The 20,365-nt window shown below is 39.3% G+C and overlaps 1 protein-coding gene across 1 annotated transcript in view; it reads left to right on the top strand.

The window, feature by feature from the left end:
* The window catches only part of LOC129764427 (neuroligin-1-like), a 615,422-nt gene extending 603,071 nt beyond the window's left edge, over positions 1 to 12,351 (top strand). Inside the window, exon 18 of the mRNA XM_055763494.1 lies at positions 527 to 12,351. Within this exon, the coding sequence (XP_055619469.1) occupies positions 527 to 1,222 (696 nt within the window). The 3' untranslated portion in view covers positions 1,223 to 12,351. The remainder of the gene's footprint in view (positions 1 to 526) is intronic.
* The last annotated feature ends 8,014 nt before the right edge of the window (positions 12,352 to 20,365 follow it).

The raw sequence follows: 20,365 nt of genomic DNA, 5'->3' as shown, positions 1-20,365 counted from the left end.
CGATTGAAATTGTGATGCAATTGGCCGGGAAAGACCGATCACGGAAGTTAACGTCATTATCATAATCGTTTCAAGAGCATTCCACTCCACTCGGAACATGCCTCCGGTTCCCTTCAATCGAAACAGATGCCGCTGCACGGTACTGACGGCGTTATAATGTCAGCTTCATTGATAATTCAGCCATTAATTACATGTGCATATATTTTCGATGAATGGACGATGCGATTGAGATGACAGCCACTTTAATGCTCAATTAATTCTCTTAACCGTCCCATACCTCGACTGGAAAACGCTTTACCAGGGAGTGTTTAGCTGTTACGGTCGGATTGTCACCGTGGCGTGACGTGTTAAGTTGGGCGAGAAAAGTGAGTTGTTTTATCGACGGCAATTGCTGTTTGCAAACATGAATCCAGCAGTCGATACGTGATTTCTTGATAAACACACATTGAAATATGAACCAACAAATATCTGCTCGCGTCACGATTTCTCAATAAACACACATCGTTTTCTTCTTTATTTCCGCCAGAATCTCTCATCCACGGCAGCCATGTCTCAGCAGCATACGGTGCTGACAATAGCATCCGGCGAGCAACCGCCGTGCCACCATCACCATCCGGGGTCCGGAGTGGCGGAAAAACTGCACCATCATCATCAAACGCTACCGCGGGCTTCGAAGAGTGCCCCACTGCCACCAATCCGATCCTCGAGCAACGTTTCTCCGTCATCTCCAGCATCCCAGGCGGCGAACCCCGGATCGCCTTCTTCGTCAACCTCAGCGGTGGCCTCCCAGACAGGACCTCCACTAACTTCCATTCTTGTAAATAGTAGCAACAATCATCACCACCATCACCATAACCATCAGCATCTGGGCGGAAATAGTAGCGGCGGCGGTGGCAACAGCAACGTCATCACGGTAGACTTGGTGAGTTCAACGAATCCAAAGCATACCGGCGGTGGCGGCGGCGGCGGAGGTGGAGCGGGTGGCTGTCCCGGCAGCTCCTATAGTAGTAGCAATTTTATCGGTAGTGTTAGCATAGGTAATACTGGTAGTGGCAATCATCATCACCACCACTCGCATAACCGGGAGACGGGCAGCAGTGGGAATCTCGCCGGACCGATGGCCAATTCGGCTCAATCGGCGGGGATGGAACGCGGGAACGCGGGCCCCGGTAGTAGTTCGACGCTAAAAAAGCGTGTTCAAATACAAGAGGTGACGGTATAGCACAGGTACAGCACAGCTGACGACGAACAGGAAGCTGTGTGAGGACATAAATGAAATGCGTTCGAAGCTAGCAGGAAAGTCTACGGTTCGGAACTAGAATTGAGTAGTGGCACTCGCGTGTTTGTCGGGATTTCCATAGTTGAATTAGTTTATCAGCATTGTTGTTCCAATTGGTTTGTATTGTTAGAAATAATCGATTCGATTAGCTTCAGCAAAAAATGATTCTAAAAACAACAAGATTCACACATTAACTAGTGAGTGTAAATTGTAACGTTCTGAAGAGGAGGTCTGAGGTAAGACATTGTTGCCATTACAGCTATTTTTACAGAATCACAAAATTATACAGAAGCCTAAAAAAATATGCATAGCTAAAATAATTCATGTCTTGAGCATTATTTTCTTCAGGTTTGGTTTTTCTTGATAATGCAACTCTATTTTTTTTCTGTCAATACCGGGAGTTAAATTTTTAACGTTTAGTTCAAAAGTTTATTATGTTTCAATGTGTCCAAGCGCTTGAGGGTAACACTCATATTACCTGCATTCAGATTCATACTAACAGTTCGTTTCTGTGGACTGACAATTCGGTGACCTCGGAGGATGTCACTCTGATGTTAGCTTAGCCTGTTCCCAAATACCTTTCATATCCTCTCTCTTTAGTATTTAAACTGTTCTCTGCGATTGTGCGCTGATTGGTTTGTGTTTTAATTCAAATTGATAAAACAAAATGATGATAAAACTTAACGGTTCAGTTCAATCTAAAGGCAAGATATCGGTTCTATTGAGGGATACTTGTGTAAAAGTTTGTTTCTATTTCGCATTTACCTAAAAAAAACTCAGTATTGCAAAATGCAAAATTGGGAGTAATAGGGTTGGTTGAAGTCCGACAGAATCCGATCCGTTGTTACGATACCATTGAAGTGTCCCCCGGCAACTATCCACAGCTGACTATAGTCCTTGTGCTTCGTTGTTGTGCTTCGTTGATGGAAAAAATACATTCTCTTCACGAAAACCTTACTGCAAACTATAAATGGCAGGCTATAAATTTGGTTAAATTCAACGGTCTCCTAGTTTTCCGATGTGACGATGTGTCAAAATTCATTGTTTCTATTTAGGTTTTCACTTGCAACAACTTCAAACTGAATGAAGCGTAACAGAACTTTCGCCACTGGAATAAGGTATGATTGCGAAGAATCTTCTGTCAAAACATTCTGGAACTGACCACTAGGACCGCTGCAGTAAAATTAACAGCGATACTGTTTTTTAATTGAAGCCTTCAAAATTTGAGTCATTTAATATCTGGACGCAAAAAAACTGATGCTTCTCGGAATCATGTTAATGAATTTAAAATGTTGAGTACTCAAAATTAAGGTTATCAATTGCACTTTAAATAATTTGAATAGCTACCAAAATTATTCCGATTTGATTTTGATGAAATCTCAAACTTTCATTAGAATACCTCCAATCATATTTTGGACGCTGTTGGCTAACCTGAGTGATTATTTTGTTCAACCATTTCTTCATCTCTGCCGCATTCCGAGTCACTCAACTTCTGATCTCACTCTTCTTCAGCTTCTGTTTACCAATTGCTTCATAGCTCTTGATAGGGCGGAATTGAGGACTGTTAGGTGGATTGATGTCCTCTTCGAAAAAATCCTATCCGTCGTCTGGATATCACTACAGTACTTATTCGCTGTAGTGGCAGCTTGCCAATTCAGGCTAAAATTTTACAGGTTTTCCAGGCACTCCTGCTTGTACATTTCAGAATTCTTAGTCTTGTTTGTCACAAAAACTTTTTTTTTGTCCACAGCTGTAAATACCTTGCCAGGTGATAAGTTTTCTTACGAATTTATTCGTAAAACAAATGTGAACTTGCTATGGATATTACCTCGACCAGTGACTTTATGGAACTTTTGACCGAGAAGCTGCCCATAACTAATCTTCACGTACGTTTCGTCGTCCATGAGGGTGCATCCTTCGTACTTCGTAAGAATCTCATTGTACAACTTACGGGTACGTTTTTGAACACTAGAATCTGCTTCAGTGTCTGGTTGCTTACTAGACCGAAATTCTTCTCGTAGACGAATCCTTCTAACGGCGCATTGGCTGGTATTGAATTTCTCGGCGGTATCATAACCCGAGAGCCCAGCGTCTATCCTAATCGTTCTAAACACCTTCAAATGTAGCTTCCGATCCTTAGTTCCTTAGTTCCATTACATTACGCTCTGTTTCTCCCGATTGACAGCATGCCTTTCAACGACTTCGCGATTGACCACGTCGGATTTACGAAATGGGTGTTCAAAACTAATTATTGTTTCCCGCCTTCCTTCAAGTATATCATCTTTGAAACAAAATGTATCGTGACGAGCTTTTCAGCACTAAAAGAGGACACATTTCAAAACAAACTGCTGTCAAAAAATTTCCAGAACCGACCACCTGATAATAAATAACTCAAGCTTCATTGATACGATTGTTGCATGGTAAAGCGTACACATGGCTTAGGACCGGGATTTCAGTTTCCGTATACGTTCATATATCTTGATTATGCCATCACTCTGGTAAGGAATTGTTCCTTTCTCGATATTCGTAATGTTTGAATGAAATAGTTTAGCTGCTGTTTTATCAGGGTCCAAAATAGGAGTTACGATGAGAAGTCTCATCTTTATATCAAAGATGATTTGTGTTGTCATTATAGTATTCAAAGAGTTCCAATTGCATCAGGTGCTTTATGCGTAGATGGCTGGCTTATGCGCCACTTCCGTAGAGGAGACCAAGCAGCGCGATTGAATCTTCCCAGCTTCCAAGATCCAATAGTTTCCTCCCAAATACTCGGCTCAAGAAGCGACTGTGTCCATGTACCAGAAAAACAATGAGCCAACGTCTAATGATAAACCTTCCACAAGGGGGGAGAGTATCATCACCAGTTCAATACAATTGTTTCCCCACTGAAAAGGAAACACTACTTGCGACTTTAACTATGAAAAAGGAAACTCACCTGTTTGCGCCAACTCGCAGTTTTCGGACTTCAACTACATAAAACAACACAGTTTTTGAAATATGATTTACAAACATGATCATCGCACACAACACGTTAGTGTGTTTTTATTAGTTGTGAGAATCTAAAAGTATTTCAATTGAGTTTCATCAACTGATAGCTGGTAGCTAACGTTTTCCCATATTACTTCTTCTTCTTCTTCAATGGCACTAACGTTCCTAGAGGAACTTCGCCGTCTCAACGTAGTATCACTTGCGTCATTTTTATTAGTACTTAGTTGAGATTTCTATGCCAAATAACACGCCTTGAATGCATTCTGAGTGGCAAGCTCTAGAATACGCGTAATCACAGTGCAAGTCGGAGGAAATTTCTTTGACGAAAAATTCCCCCGACCAGAACGGGAATCGAACCCGAACACCCGGCATGTTAGTTATGACGCTAACCACTCGGCCACGGGAGCACTCCATATTACTAGTACACCCAAAATTGATTTTAGCTCATGAGTTGTCATCCCAATTTATGACAATAAATGAGACATAACATAACAGAAAATGTCATGACTCAGAAATACTGGTAAGCATTTGTATAATATACATGGCACAGCAATATAAGATTAATACGAGTGAGCGAAACAAAAGACAAGTAAGCTTTCCGCATGCTTTGCCACATACACGGCCCAGATAGATATTGTTCTCCTTCATGTGCTTCTTTTTTACTCTTAGAAAACACTTCCCAACTTCATTTTATAATCAGGTGTAACATTATCACGTATTTGCTGAAAAACTTCTTAGGCATCATTAGCCATGTGGATAACGTGGTCGTGTAAATTAGCTTTGCATTCCAGCCGGCCTAGGTTCGATCTCCATTGACGTCGTATGGACTTTTTTTTTGGCACAATCCCAAATGAAATGAGAAAAGAAAACAGAAAGAGATGTCTGCACGCACACATACAAACCATTTTCAAGCTTTCAAAATAGCTCATTATTAGCGCATTTGACTCAACAGCACACTAAATGGCATCATTTCTGCCAGAGATGACATGTTTTCTGCCAACGCTAGTTTGGGTGTAGTTGGTAAAGCGTTCGTACTTCGAGACTATCCTCGAAACAAGTTGTTTTTAATGAGTTGTCACCTTTTTTTTTTTTAATAAAACGCAGGTTTCTGAGATATTGAGTTCAAATTTATTATGGTTGTAGTTCAACTCTTACGGTGGGTTTAGACTAGTGATATATTCATGTGAAGAAATATGATGAGTATTATAGAAATCGCATCAATCGTTTACACCAGCACGAATCCAACTTTAGTGATTTTTCACCAGCGTTTACATATGCATGAATTTATTCTATTCATAGTAGTTATATATACCTCGAAGAAGTGTATCATATATATTCTCACCTGTATTTTTTCGAGTCAATGAATCCATCTCCAGCTATAGATCTCCCTAATGTAAACGTGCCATTACATTTTAAGAATAAAATTCGATTTCGGTCATATGACCACCACGGGCCCGTTTACAGCGATTGATCCGTTGGATCGAATTTCGCATTGGATGTTGTCTCTGAGCTTATTTAACAGATCATTAAAATGTTTTAAGGGTTCACACGAAGACACACTAAGTGATGAATCAGCCAAAAGTGCTCAAAGTCACTATTATCCCTCTACCGCCCAATTTTTTATTTATCTAAAAAAAACCTACTCCACTTTTACCTTGAATTTCTGACTTTCAACATAAAATACTCCTAGCAGAAAGTTGCCAGCATAAAAACAATGTGTATGTGTGATAGATGAAAATATTCTAAAGACGTTCTAGTGGGGGTGAACATTGAAAATAATGTCTGAATAATGTGAAAAGAGAATCCGCGAAGCCCGTCTAAAGGCGGGCTTGGGCTGTAGAGGGTTATACAAAAAAAAACGTAGACACAACAGTGTCAAGTCGCTAATGGATGACCCTTTATAAGCAAAACTGTTGACCAGCGCAACCATAAGCAATCGAACGGAACACTTAATAATCGAACAGCACACTGACGGGTGTTCAATAAAAAGGAGAATTCCTTCAGTGATATAGTAAAAAAAAATTTTTTAACAATTCAGTTTTTTTTTATATCAAACATAATGGTTGTTCTTCAAAAAAAAAATTCAGTGAAGGTTGGCAAAGGGGCCGTGCTCAGCCGTACAGCACAACTTGATGGAAATATTCTCACAAGAGCACTGGACGGCACTGACATCCATCTCCTGGATGCAATTCCGGATCCTCGTGGTCAGCTGCTTGGTGTCCGTGGCCCGCCAATTATTCTTGTACCCCAGGGCACAGAGGGAGCCGGAAAAAATCCTCGATCGGACGGCACTGGGGCAAGTTGGTCGGGTAACGTTCATTGGATACGTACGGTATTTGTTTTTCCTCGAGGTACGCCAAAAACTTCTTGGCGTAATGGGAAGACGCCTTGTCCGGCCAGAAGACGTACTATCCATCAGAATGATGCTCCTCTAAGAACGGAACCAGAGTCTTCTCCAGGCATTTCTTTTCGTACAACTTCTGATTCACCCAGGGGGTGTGGACGCCTTGTCGCTGGTATAGTACCGATCATTCCCAGGAATGTCGGACTTTGACAGTGGAGAATAACTCTCGTCGTCCAGCACGAATGACGTCCTACGATAATTCTTCGTAATCCATCGACACTGAGATTTCACGGTCGCTATCTGCTCGTCCGTGTACTCTGGGGACCTAGTCTTCTTCCGACGGACGATGCCCTCCTGCTTGAGGGTTCTGTGGATTTAGGAATGGGAGCAGCGAAATTTTCGACCAGCGTCACGCAAACTCATATCTTCCTTGTTGTCGAACAGCATTTTCAAAGATTCCTTCTTCTTTTTCGTCATGAATTTCCTCGGACGGCCACTACCGGGATGCCAGGATCCGGTTAACAGTGTTCACCGGCGCATTTACGCCCCTAAAGTAGTCTACTGTAAACCTTTTTCCTTTACTTTCACGCGTTTCAAAAAACCGTACATCACGCTCGCGGAGTGCTTGTTGTTTTGACGCCATCTTTGATCGAACTGACAGCACCCAAGCGAGAAAAAAAACCAGCAACCCGTTTCTAGGAAGCCCAGACAGCAATTCTCTTGGTGAGAGAAAAAATACGCTCTGTACTTTTTTTTACAGAAAGGTATTGAAATCATTCTCATTTTTTATTGAACACCTGTTAATTGTGTCGTCTATTGAAAAACAGCAAAAATTTAATTGCGCACCTAATGCGAAATAGTATAAAGGGCGAACACGAAATTATTGCGACACATTCAACAGGGCATAACTTTTTTACCATTGGGTAAAAACCTACCAAATTTCGCTCACTTTATCATTGATATGTGTTGTCTACATGCGAAGTCGTGTTTTTCGATTCAACGAAAATGGAGATGAACCAACGCGGGTCGAGAGAACAAATTCTTTCTAAACACCTGGAATTTCCTGACCTGTCGCACCGGCAGTCTCCAGAGTGTTGAAGCGGTTCCAGGAGCGGTTGATGTTGGACCACGGCAAAGGAGCTGGAAGAAAACCGGGACCGCAGAACAAAAAGACGGAGGGAAAGGTGAAGCGGATGATTAAAGCAAATCCCAACGTCTCAAGCCGTGATTTGGCTAAAAAGATCGGCATGTCGCAGAGCTACGTCCAGAATGCAAAGAAGAGAGCTGGACTACATACATACAAGGTACAGAAATTCCCAAACCGCGATGAGCGGCAACAATCGACGGCTAAAACTCGGGCACGGAAGCTCTACGAGAAGATGCAGACAAAATATGGCTGCTGTGTGATGGACGACGAAACGTATATAAAAACCGATTTCAAGCAAATTCCGGGGTTGGAGTTTTTCACCGGCAAGAGCAAGTTCGATGTGGACGACAAATTTAAGAAGAAGAAAATGTCGAAGTTCGCCTCCAAATATCTACTCTTGCGGACTGAGGAGTGAGCCTTTCGTGACAAAGGGCACAGTAAATGGCAAGATCTACAAATCTGAGTGCCTTGAGAAGCGCCTTTTGCCGTTCTTGCAGAAGCACGACGAAGCTCCGCTATTTTGGCCAGATTTGGCAACATGCCACTATTCTAAAAGTGTCTTGGAATGGTATGAGGCCAATTCTGTCCATTTTGTTCCAAAGGACATGAACGCGCCAAACTGTCCGGAGCTGCGCCCGGTGGAGCAGTACTGGGCAATAATGAAGCGGGAACTTCGGAAGAGCAAGAAGACAGTCAAAGACGAGAAGGACATGTTAAGAAAATGGAAAAAAACGGAGAAACTGGTACCGGATGACACTGTAAAGACTTTGATGGAGGGCATCAAGCGAAAATGCGTTCAATTTTACACTCAAGGCTCCATCGATTAACTTTTCTTTTGATTTTTGAAGTTAATATATGTATAAAACTACCCTAAAATTTTGGTTTGATTCTAAACATTATAAGAAAATTGGCATGACATTTTCGGTGTCGCAATAATTTCGTGTTCGCCCTTATTTGGGATCAATCCCATGATCATCCATTTAATTCTTCATACCTGATCTATCTATTCCATTCCTGTTTACTCTGTCCAGCTTCTTCTTGAACACTCAAGATTGCGTATCCGTAACCTCAACACCACTCGTCAGAAGGAGAATAGGAATTCAAAGGGTATACAAGGTATCATCGATGTGAAACTACTTGAACTGGGCCTGATATAGCCATATTATTTAAAACTCAATTGATTTCAAAAAAATCATGCCACATCTGCTTCTATCATTGAAATGGATCAGCAGAGACCTAATCATCAGATCAAATTTGTAGTATCAAACAATTTGAGATAGCTTTCCCGATGACATTCTTTACCCGTTTTCAGAATTGATCCAACCTTTCCCTCTCCGAGTCCCGGTCAAGCTGAATTACTCGACAGTTTTTGAAGAAAATAAAAACCTTTTGAAGTTTCCACTTCGATACTGGGAGAAAGTTTCGTCGGCAGAAAGTTGAATCTCGTTAATTCTGTAACAGTCGTCAGTCATCACTGAGCTCAATTTGAGAAATGTTCAAAAGGGGAACCGGAACTCTTTTTTGTGTGCATATCATTTCACATAATGAAAGAAAAATTCTTTCAAAGACGCACATAGTTCTTGATTCTTATGCTTATGTGAACAAACAGGGCTTGTCATTTCCTAAAATAATGAATGAAAATAATTGATTCATTTTAGTCCAAAAGGATAAAGTGATCTGATCTTATATATTTTTACATATCTAACTGAGCAACAGATGCTAAACAGAGTGACGATGGTGATAAGCTGGAAAACATGGCGTTCTGTTCTGAACATTCTGTAAATCGCTGCGACGTTAAGATCAGTGAATCTGGAGCAATGTGTCACATTCTCAACCACTGTGACTAAGAATCGACCACCAGAACGTGACTATATTGAAAAGCTGTTTGGGTTGCTAACGGCATGAAGGCTACGAGGCTTGTTTGTCGTACAAGAACACACAGATTCTGCCTACATGTCTAACATAGTCAGTCAGGCCTTAGAGACCGCAACGCAACGCAACACAAAGGGATGTAGTTGCAAGGGGATACATCTATCTATATATATATATATATATAAATGGAGTGATGTCTGTCTGTCTGTCTGATTCTTATAGACTCGGAAACTACTGAACCGATCGACATGAAAATTGGTATGTAGGGGTTTTTGGGGCCGGGGAAGGTTTTCGTGATATTTTGAGACCCCTCCCCCCTCTCTAAGGGGGGGCTGCCATACAAATGAAACACAAATTTCTGCATTACTCGGAAATTAACCAAGCAAACGAAACCAAAGTTGGCATGTGAAAGTTTTAGGGTGCAATAAATGTTTCTATGATGGTTAGATAGTCCTTGCCCCACTCAAAGGGGGGGCTGCCATACAAATGAAACACAAATTTCTGCATTACTCGAGAATTAATCAAGCAAATGAAACCAAATTTGGCATGTGGAGGTTTTAGGATGCAATAAATGTTTCTATGGTGTTAAGATACTCCTTCCCCCTCTCTTAGAGGGGGCTGCCGTACAAATGAAACACAAATTTTTGCATTACCCGAGAATTAATCAAGCAAATTAAACCAAATTAGGTATATGGAAACTTTAGGGTGCAATGAATATTTCAAGTAGACCGAGAGCGGTTGAAGATTTTGCAAAGATATGAATTTCTTGTGTACCACAATCAGTTTCTCGAACGATTTATCTGGAACTAGTCAAAGACAGACTAACCGCGCATTCATCACTGAATTTTAAGGGGAATCGTTTTCTCGGCTCCATCTCCTCGACTTTGAGGAAATAATGATTGGTATATCATAGGCAATCAAATTTTTTTCTAGCCACGATCTACATCTGTTCGTCATATCATTGTTCCATCGGGGGATAGATGTGAAGTCAACTCTATCTGATAATAGGAATCATACTTTGTGGTATCTAAAAACTGCTAGTTTGCATGACCATCATGCGATGGTATAAGACATCAGACATTTTGGAGAACAGTGATAACAGTGGAGATGCACTAAAATATATTGGCAGTACAGAAGCAACCTAATAGTGTTTATTTCCCACATGCCCAATTTTCATCAATAAATATACAATCCTTAAATTTTTCTTAATGCTTCATCAAACACAGTACAACAGAAAATTCCCACAAACCTTAGAAAGTTAATTCAACTCCTGTCCGTCCGTCTGAACAATCTGTGAACCATCACAAACCCCCCTTGGGCCATCACTTGACCGAAATTGACGAACAAAAGAGCAGCGTTACGAAATTACCACTTTTTTTCTGTGCCAATTCGGAGAGGACCGACATCGACGCCGTTTTCGCCATCGCCCGTTCGCTGGCAGCAATTTGCAAAAGATGAAGTAAATTAAACCAGTCATCTCCCCTTTTTTTAACCGGATGTGATTACGCGATAAGAATGAAACCAAATTGCCACCATCGACGAAACGTCACGAAGTCAAGCGATAGAGAAGAGGGTAATTTAGTGGCCGAGCTGCGTGAAAATTCGGCAGAAGGACGCAGTTAATTTTTGCTTTATTCGAGTCGATTCGTTTGCGTTAAATTAACACGATTGTGGAAGGTTTCTGCAAAATCCCACTGCCCACCCGAGAGAGAAAAAGAAAACCAAACCAAAAAGGACATGCCTGTTGTAAATAAATCTTTAGAAGAACAATCCTGTAAATAGACAGATGAAATCACAAACAAAAAAAACAATTGGATGAGTATTTGTTATAAACTTGTTATTCAAACTGAACTGTAATCTTGCAAGCGTATATATATTAGCTCAAAAACTAGAAGAAACTGTAATCAAGGAATTGTATGGAACAAACAACCAATGGGAGCAAATGCTGGGTATCACTTAAAATTACCGTACCAAAAAAATTATCACAGCGAGTGAACTGAGAGTAGAAAAAACAACGTTTCTAGAATAAGATCCCATCAAGGTTAAACAAATTAAAGCTCTCACCTGTAAATAGCGCAAAAAAAACAAATCATACGCAAACGAAGCGAGTTAAACCCAGCATTGTGCGAAAAAAAAGAAAATAGATTGAATTTGCGTTGAAGAAGGGAACGTCAAATGTAAATTTCTCCTTGCCGCGAAATAGCTGATCACGAGTGCAGGGACAGATAGAGAGAACCATTTTTTTGTTTTTTCAAGGGTGATTTGTTTGATTATTCCAGTAGATGGTGAGAACGAGAGAGGGAGTGGAAAACTCAAATATGTACACTTCCACTTAGGTTTGCACTCCGAAAGGCGAGCCGAGTGGGTGTTAAAAAATCGCGAAGCGATGAAAAATTGAAGTGAATTGAATTTTATCGAAACAAAACGCGTAAGTACACGACGCCTATATATATAAATATATGAATGAGGAAATAAAAATGGGAATCCATACCAAACTGACATAAATTCACTATAAGCGAACCCCAGTAGGAAATTTTTATAACATGGGCCATAAAAAAACGATGAGTGGTCCACATGTGAGTTAGGAGCAGAGAGACTCTGATAGAGGCTGTAAGTCAGTCAGTAAGGCACACACAAACACAGTCCCCGAAGGCATGAGGTTCGAAACAAACTGTAATGGCTCTAAATTTTGGTCATAAAAATCCATATGGTGGAATAAATGTTTGGCAACTTTATTTATGGTGCTTTTTTCTTTCTTGAATTGACGAAAAATTCCCGATAACAAACAAACGTTTAATGGGAGGGGGGTCTGTGTTTTTCCAAACTCGTTCGAGGTAAGTACGCATAAATGGAATTGTCGTAAAATGAATTGCGTTGGTTGGGAAAATTCTCAGTAAAGCCCCGGAGTTATACAGTAGGATCATTAACATTACTGTTAATCTCTATGGGCCCTTTCGCAGGTGGTTCCATTACTCTAGGTATCTCTATGGAGTCAACGGTAATAATTTGGTAAATTTATTCCAACTGGCGTACCGTGATTATAATTATAAGCAAGTATTATGCGAATGAGGTGCAAAGTGATATTACTAGAAATTAACGATATCGACACAAGAACAACATCCCATATCACGAAAGATATGGACGAATTTCATGCCAACTCGTCTTAGGAGTTGACAGCACCATCTCTGATAGAAGCGAAACGTTGTGGGTGTAAACACATGGGTCTTTTAAGCAACTTTTCATACTTGAAATATATATTGAGGGCCAACAAATTTTTCTTGATTTTTTACAAAAAAAAAAGTATAAATCAAAAACTATAATACTTACAAAATTCGGGTCAAAGGGTGAAATGTAGGACATTGTTTAAATTGTTATATAAAATACCAAAATTTTTTGAAAAGTTATTTTGCTGAAAAAAAATTATTTTAAAAATTTAAATTCGTTTTTTTCAAAAACATATTATTTAAAATTCTAAAAAAAAAAATTATGAATAGCCCTTACAACTTCCAACAAGTCTTCCATACATTGGAAGATGGGCACTTTTACAAAAACAATTCTAACTATTCTAAATTCTAATTTTCATGTTTTCTTTGAAAAAAATACAACTAATCTTAATTTTGTTTAAAGTCAAGATAGCGATATAGTGTATTCGGCAAAGTTTTATATCTTATTAATATAGTAATGCATCGAAATCCGGACGCATAAGCGCTTACGAATATAACTTCAACTACTAAAAAATATTGACATATCATAGCACTAAAAGTTAGCGTTCCTTTGGAATTAGAAGGTCTTCATCTATGTTATGAATCACAGAACTCCACAAAATCATGTTATATTTGTTCAAAATTTGAAATTTCTTTCATCGTGTCGTGATTTTAAATCCGGACACCTTTGCTTCTAAATCCGGACACCTGCTTTTTTTTTCAATTCTTTGAGAGAAATTATTTATTAATTATTGTAGAACTTATTAACGGGTGCGTCTAAGTAGCGGGACTAAACGGAAACGGGTTTGGTACAAAAGTTTTTAATTAATTCAATTATTTATTGTATTTTCACAAGATGACTACTAAAATATGGCACCATTTATATATATTTTTCAAAATCCTATCAATATGGGTATCAAATGAAAGGGCTTGATTAGTAGAATACAGAAATTTATGAAAAATGTAAATCCAAAATGGCGGCCGCTACAAAATGGCGGATTACATATTTTCTCAGAACCCCATGAATATGGGTATCAAACGAAAGGGCTTGACTAGCAAAACAGAGTTATCGATGAGAAATGTAAATCCAAGATGGCGGCCGCTACAAAATGGTGGATTACATATTTTCTCTACACCTCATCAATGTGGGTATTGAATGAAAGGTATTGACCAGTAGACAATTATTCATGATAAATGGACATCCAAAATGACCGCCACTTCAAGATGGCGCCATATTTTTTTTCTAAACCTCATCAATATGGGTATCAAATGAAGAGCTTGAATAGTAGAATAAAGTTATTGATGAAAATATAAATCCAAGATGGCGGCCACTACAAAATGGCAGATTGCATATTTTCTCAAATCCCCATCAATATGGGTATCAAACGAAAGAGATTGACTAGTAGAACACGGTTATTCATGAATAATGCAAATCTAAAATTTTGAAGAAATTGATGAATGGTTTTATTGTAGAGAAATATACTAACAATACATATAATGTACTAAAAGCTTAAAAATAAAATAATTCAAAAACACTTTTTAAGTTCAACGGTTTCATTATGATTAAACATAATAACAATACAGATGATGTACTAAAAGCTAGAACATAATTAAGCAAGTAGCAGTTAGTAATTATCACACTCCTCTCTTCATTAATCTAGGGCAATGATGAGACTAAAATAAAATCGTGGGGCACGTAACGAAACAACTAACGGTAACGGTTTTGGATTTGCATTTTTCGTTAATAACTGTTTTCTAATAGTCATGCCCTTTCATTTGATACACATTTTGATACAATTTTGAAAAAAAAAATATATATGGCACCATTTTGTGGTGGCGGCCATTTTGGATTTGTATTTTTCATGAAAAAATGTGTTTTACTAGTCACTCCCTTTCGTTTGATACCCATATTGATGGAGTTCTAAGAAAATATGTATTCCACCATTTTGTAATAACTGCCATCTTGGATTCACATTTTTCATCAATAATTATATCCTACTAATCAAGCCCTTTCATTTCATACTCATATTGATGGGGTTCTGAGAAAATGTGAGATCCAGCATTTTGTAGCGGCCGCCATCTTGGATTTACATTTTTCATCAATACAGGGAAACTTCGATATAACGTACATTTTACCTCGATATAACGTACACATTATCAAAGTCAAAAAAAAAATTTTTTTTGAATATCTTTTTCTGAAAGAACAATAAATTATCTGTATTTTGATACTGAAGCTTGTGTTGTAACTTTAACCAATCCCGAAATACAACTGTTTTGTGATTCCGGATTCTAAATGAATCAAACTTCAATCAACCGAACGAAGGGAAACATCATGAGAAAAGTTGGCTTCGCCTTCTTATTGATTTTATTCATCAACTTTACTCAAACAGCAACACAGTAAAGTAATATAAGCTACGTTTTATTATGCTTCGATATAACGTACAATTCGATACAACGTACAATTTTGAAAGCAAAATGTACGTTATATCGAAGTTACCCTGTAATTGTATTCCACTAATCAAGCCCTTTCATTTGAAACTCATAGTGATAAGATTTGGAAAAAAATATATATGGCGCCATTTTTTGCTGGCGCCCATTTTGGATCTGAATTTTTCATAAATAACTGTGTTAATCTAGTCCAGTCCTTTCGTTTGATACCCATATTGATGGGGTTCTGACAAAATATGTTATCCATCATTTTGTAACGGCCGCCATGTTGGATTTACATTTTTCATCAATAATAGTATTCTACTAATCAAGCGCTTTCATTTGATACCCATATTGATAAGGGTTGGAAAAAAAATATATATGGCGCCATTTTTTGCTGGCGCCCATTTTGGATCTGAATTTTTCATAAATAACTGTGTTATACTAGTCCAGTCCTTTCGTTTGATACACATATTGATGGGGTTTAGAGAAAATATGTTATCCGCCATTTCATAGCGGCCCCCATTTTGCATTTTCAAGATTCTGAAATACGCTGTTTTATAATGACTGCAGAGATAAAGGTGTGTTACAAATTTTAGATTAATCGGTCAACAGGAAGAGGTTAAATTTCTAATCATGTGGGACAGCGCTACAGACAAAGTTACTAAGTTAGAAAGTCACAAACATACAAATGGGTCATATAATCGACCCCGTCCTGTATACCGAAGAGTTTTGCGGTTTCCCGGATCGAAAATCTTTGCTCCACACTCCATACTCTATACTAAGGCTTCTAACATACCCTTATGCAACTTCTTCAATGAGAAATTTAATCGTCAACTTTTGACCGTCCGGATTTAAAATCAATTTCTGAATGTGCTTTTTATTCCGGACATTTGTAACAGTTGCCACAACTGTTTTCATCATGTGATATTTTTGGATTATTTATTTACTTATTTATTATTGGTGTGCATATTTATTGAGTTTTGTTTATTTATTTATTTATTTATTCATTTATTTATATACTTATTTATTGGTTAGGAAAGTTAGTAATTATTCAAATATCAAAATTTAAATTCAAAAACTCACACTGAAACATTTACAGTGTACCTGTACTAAGTCACAACTGAAAGTAAACTAAAAGATACTCCAGAAAGTATACTTAAGAGCTTAAATTTCCCATCCCACCTCCCTGAAGCTGGGCGAAAGCTCAATCGCCAAAGTTGTTCGGCCAATGAGTGTCTGTTCGCGCAGCGCTTACTTTCGTGGCCTTGAGTTTGGGGAGGGGAATGAGAAGGTCGTATTCAAGGACGGTTAGTTGAAGCAAGATGCACACAAGGGGATGCTTTGGGGAAATTGTCTTCGGCTAAGCTTGAGCTCTGAATCGCGAGATACCCTGCGGTTTATCTGAGGACTACAATGTTCTTCGACCATTTTGCCTTGAACTGTCCGACGTCGCGGAAGCATTGTGCTTTTTGTTCGCGATCGTAATTTGTAAGATTTTCTTTGTATAACGTGGAGTTTTCGTGACTATAATTTGGATTGTTTCAGTGTTAGCATTGTTCCTAGATTCCATAGAACCGCGTAATTATTCAAGCGTGAAACAAAGCGACTAGAGGTACATACATTGTGTAATGTAGGGGCTTATTCTAAATGTGAATTAATTATTCAGAACAGGGAAATACGTCATTGGCAAAAACCTGGTAAGCCAATCACGCCAAGCAAAGGCAGCGTCGTCACCATCGCGCCCTCCGAGGATCCGCTGAGCGATACCCACCGGCGGAGAGTTCTACGGAAACAAGCAAAAGGAGTGGGTGAGGAAACTTGTGTCCTCACCGCACTCCCCAGGTACCCTGTATTGTATAGTATTGTCCATGTGCACATGTGATGTCCCTTAGATTTAAGCAAAAGTAAATGTACAAATAAATTGTATAAATGTGAATCTGTAGTCCACTCAGGAAGTTTTTCGTCATGTTGTTAAGTTATGAGTAAAAGTCATATGTGATCCTGTAAACGTTCACTTTATGTTTCATTAAGGTTTCACGTTATCCGTGTTTCGAGATTATTATTTGGATTTCGTTGTTGTTTTGGAGCCTTTGTTTCCCAGATGGTTGAGCCAGTCTGGTGATTTGTTCGCTGAATACTTCCGGTGATGAGAAAACCCTGTTGTGGTATTCTGTGCTTTTAGGGTGATTCTTGGTCGTTTGATGGTTCTCTCGGAGTACCCTACGGGTGTCTTCTAGAAGTCTTCGCTGGTTGGAATTGGTACAGCTCGATCGTCCCCCGATCCTGATAAAAGGATACAATTTAGACCTGCCTGTCAGGCCTCTAGCTGGGCAACTAACGCGGCGATTGGTCCTCGAAAGAGGTGGCGCTTAAGCCAATCGCTTAAGAGAGGTCGGGTGGGAAAGCTGAGCTGTTAGCCTTCTTCGAGCTGGCCGTATGTTCCGGGTTGTCTTTTGAAACCCGGTCCGCTACACATTGGTTTGTGAAATTCACATTGATTTTTGATTTTTTACATTTTTTTTTTGTTAACAGCTAGGTACCATGTTTGACACTAAACTAAATTGACACAATAGTAACTATCAGTCACATCGATTAAACATGCAAACAATGTCATGGTTTAGGCATGATATTGAATGTAATGAAAAAGTTTTCGGATAAAAAAGCGTCCATCACTGTATACAGTCAACTCTCCCTAACTCGATTTTCTGTATCTCGATATTTCCCTAACTCGATGGATTTCATGGCACCTTCGATTTTACAAGCATTCTTCTCTCGATAACTCGATACCTCCCTAACTCGATGCATCCCTTACTCGATGTGTTTTGATTCATTTTTCACCTCCCTAACTCGATTGATTTTCGCGTATATGTTTTTGTGTTTTCAAGCGAACAATAGAAACGCTAACCATTGCGCAACGTTTGAGCATCATCGAGCAGGTCGAAAAGTATGGACGGAAGGGGTCTGAAGCTGCAAATAATTTCAGTACTGCACAAAGTACGGTATCAACACTATTCAAACTAAAGTAAAAATGGAATCGGAATGGAAAATTGAATCTAGACCAAATACATATAAGGTTGGTCGGAATCGAAAAACTGGAGCGGTCAATGGATTTTTGTCTTATCAAGCCAAAGAGAATAATTTCTCTCTCGCAGTTGCTATTCTTCAGGATATGGCTTGCGATTTTGTCAAGAAACTGGGAATTCCCAACTTCAAAGCACAACCAACATAGACGGAAGCGATAAACTACCGTTGCTGATCAATGGAAAGAGTAAAAACCCACGATGTAACGACCAGTGATATACGAGAGCAGCACCAAGGTCTGGATGGCCTTAATGCTTTTTGAGGAATGGATCATGCAATTTGACGAAAAATTTTCTAATGGAAATAGAAAGGTATTATTTCTGGAATTATGTGTTATGGTAATGTATCATACTTATATCTATTTCTTTTCAAAGGCGGTCATGTTCGTTGATCACTATACAGCGCACCCAAAATCTTTCCGACCAAAGCTCAAATCGATTAGTTTACAATTTTTCCACAAATCTTTACTTCCGTAGCTCAGCAGCTAGACTTCTACATAATCAAGAACCTGAATCAGTACCTTCGCCATCTTCGATTAATTAGTTCGATTAGTTGAACGAAGATTGCGAAAAATGGAGGATATTTGTCATTTCAACCTTTATATTATTCAGCATTCTTACTGTATTTTAATGCACTCTAGGACCCTTCAGATATACCGGTATTGGATGCAATTGAAATGAAAGTATTTCTAATACCCTCTAAAATCAATAAGGGTAAATCTGAGACTATTTAAAATTGCTTCAGGAAGCCGAATTTTCCTTCAATGATGATGGTGATATTCCGCTGGCATAATAAATGCGTCGTGAGCTTGCTGATGTCGACAGTACAATACCGTTCGATTGCTCAATGTCTTTTAATGATTAGTGCAAAAAGGACCAAAACGTGATTTGCTGTGATCTGATGACAGATACCGATATAGTGGAAAGTGTTGAAAAAGCTAAGAAAAACGCTGAAGATAGTAGTTCTATTAAGATGGAGAATATTCAGGAAGGTTCAGATGATTGTGTCGAAATAACATCTACGAACGTTAAATGAAACATGTCCGGAATATTGAAATCAACTGAAAATGTTCCTGTGAAACTATTCGAACATTTCTTTGTGACTGAACAGTTCCTGGTGATCGTTATAATTTAGTTTGCATAACATACTTAATCAATATTTTCTTTGTTAACCTAGTTCATCATGCAGGTCGGACTCGATTATATACAATCTCGATTATAAAGGGTGTGTATCACGGAAAAAACGCTGTAGAAATTCGCCCAGTAGACCGATCCTTTTGAATATTTTAGACAGTAAAATAAAAACTATTAAACAACTTTTGGCATTTTCTTTTTATTCATACTCGAGCCCAAGCCCGTATGCTCGCACCTTCCTCTTTACCCCGTCCATAAGGTTCTGTACAACGTCAGGTTGTAGTTTTTTTGATCAGAAATCCATTTTCTCTTGAAGTCCGCCTCCGATTTGATAACTTTTGGGTCCTTCCGGAGGGCCTGCTTCATAATCGCCCAATATTTCTCTATTGGGCGAAGCTCCGGCGCGTTGGGCGGATTCATTTCCTTTGGCACGAAGGTGACCCCGTTGGCTTCGTAACACTCCAACACGTCCTTTGAATAGTGGCACGAAGCGAGATCCGGCCAGAAGATGGTCGGGCCCTCGTGCTGCTTCAATAGTGGTAGTAAGCGCTTCTGTAGGCACTCCTTAAGGTAAACCTGCCCGTTTACCGTGCCGGTCATCACGAAGGGGGCGCTCCGTTTTCCGCAAGAGCAGATCGCTTGCCACACCATGTACTTTTTGGCAAACTTGGATAGTGTCTGCTTGCGAATCTCCTCCGGAACGCTGAATTTGTCCTTTGCGGAGAAGAACAACAGGCCCGGCAGCTGATGAAAGTCCGCTTTGACGTAGGTTCCGTCGTCCATTACCAGGCAATGCGGCTTCGTCAGCATTTCGGTGTACAGCTTCCGGGCTCGCGTCTTCCCCACCATGTTTTGCCTTTCGTCGTGGTTAGGAGCCTTCTGAACCTT

The sequence above is a fragment of the Toxorhynchites rutilus genome, chromosome 2, assembly GCF_029784135.1.
Source record: "Toxorhynchites rutilus septentrionalis strain SRP chromosome 2, ASM2978413v1, whole genome shotgun sequence".
Lineage (NCBI taxonomy): Eukaryota > Metazoa > Arthropoda > Insecta > Diptera > Culicidae > Toxorhynchites > Toxorhynchites rutilus.
The sequence above is the reverse complement of the archived record's forward strand: the minus strand, read 5'-3'. Positions and strand labels throughout refer to the sequence as shown.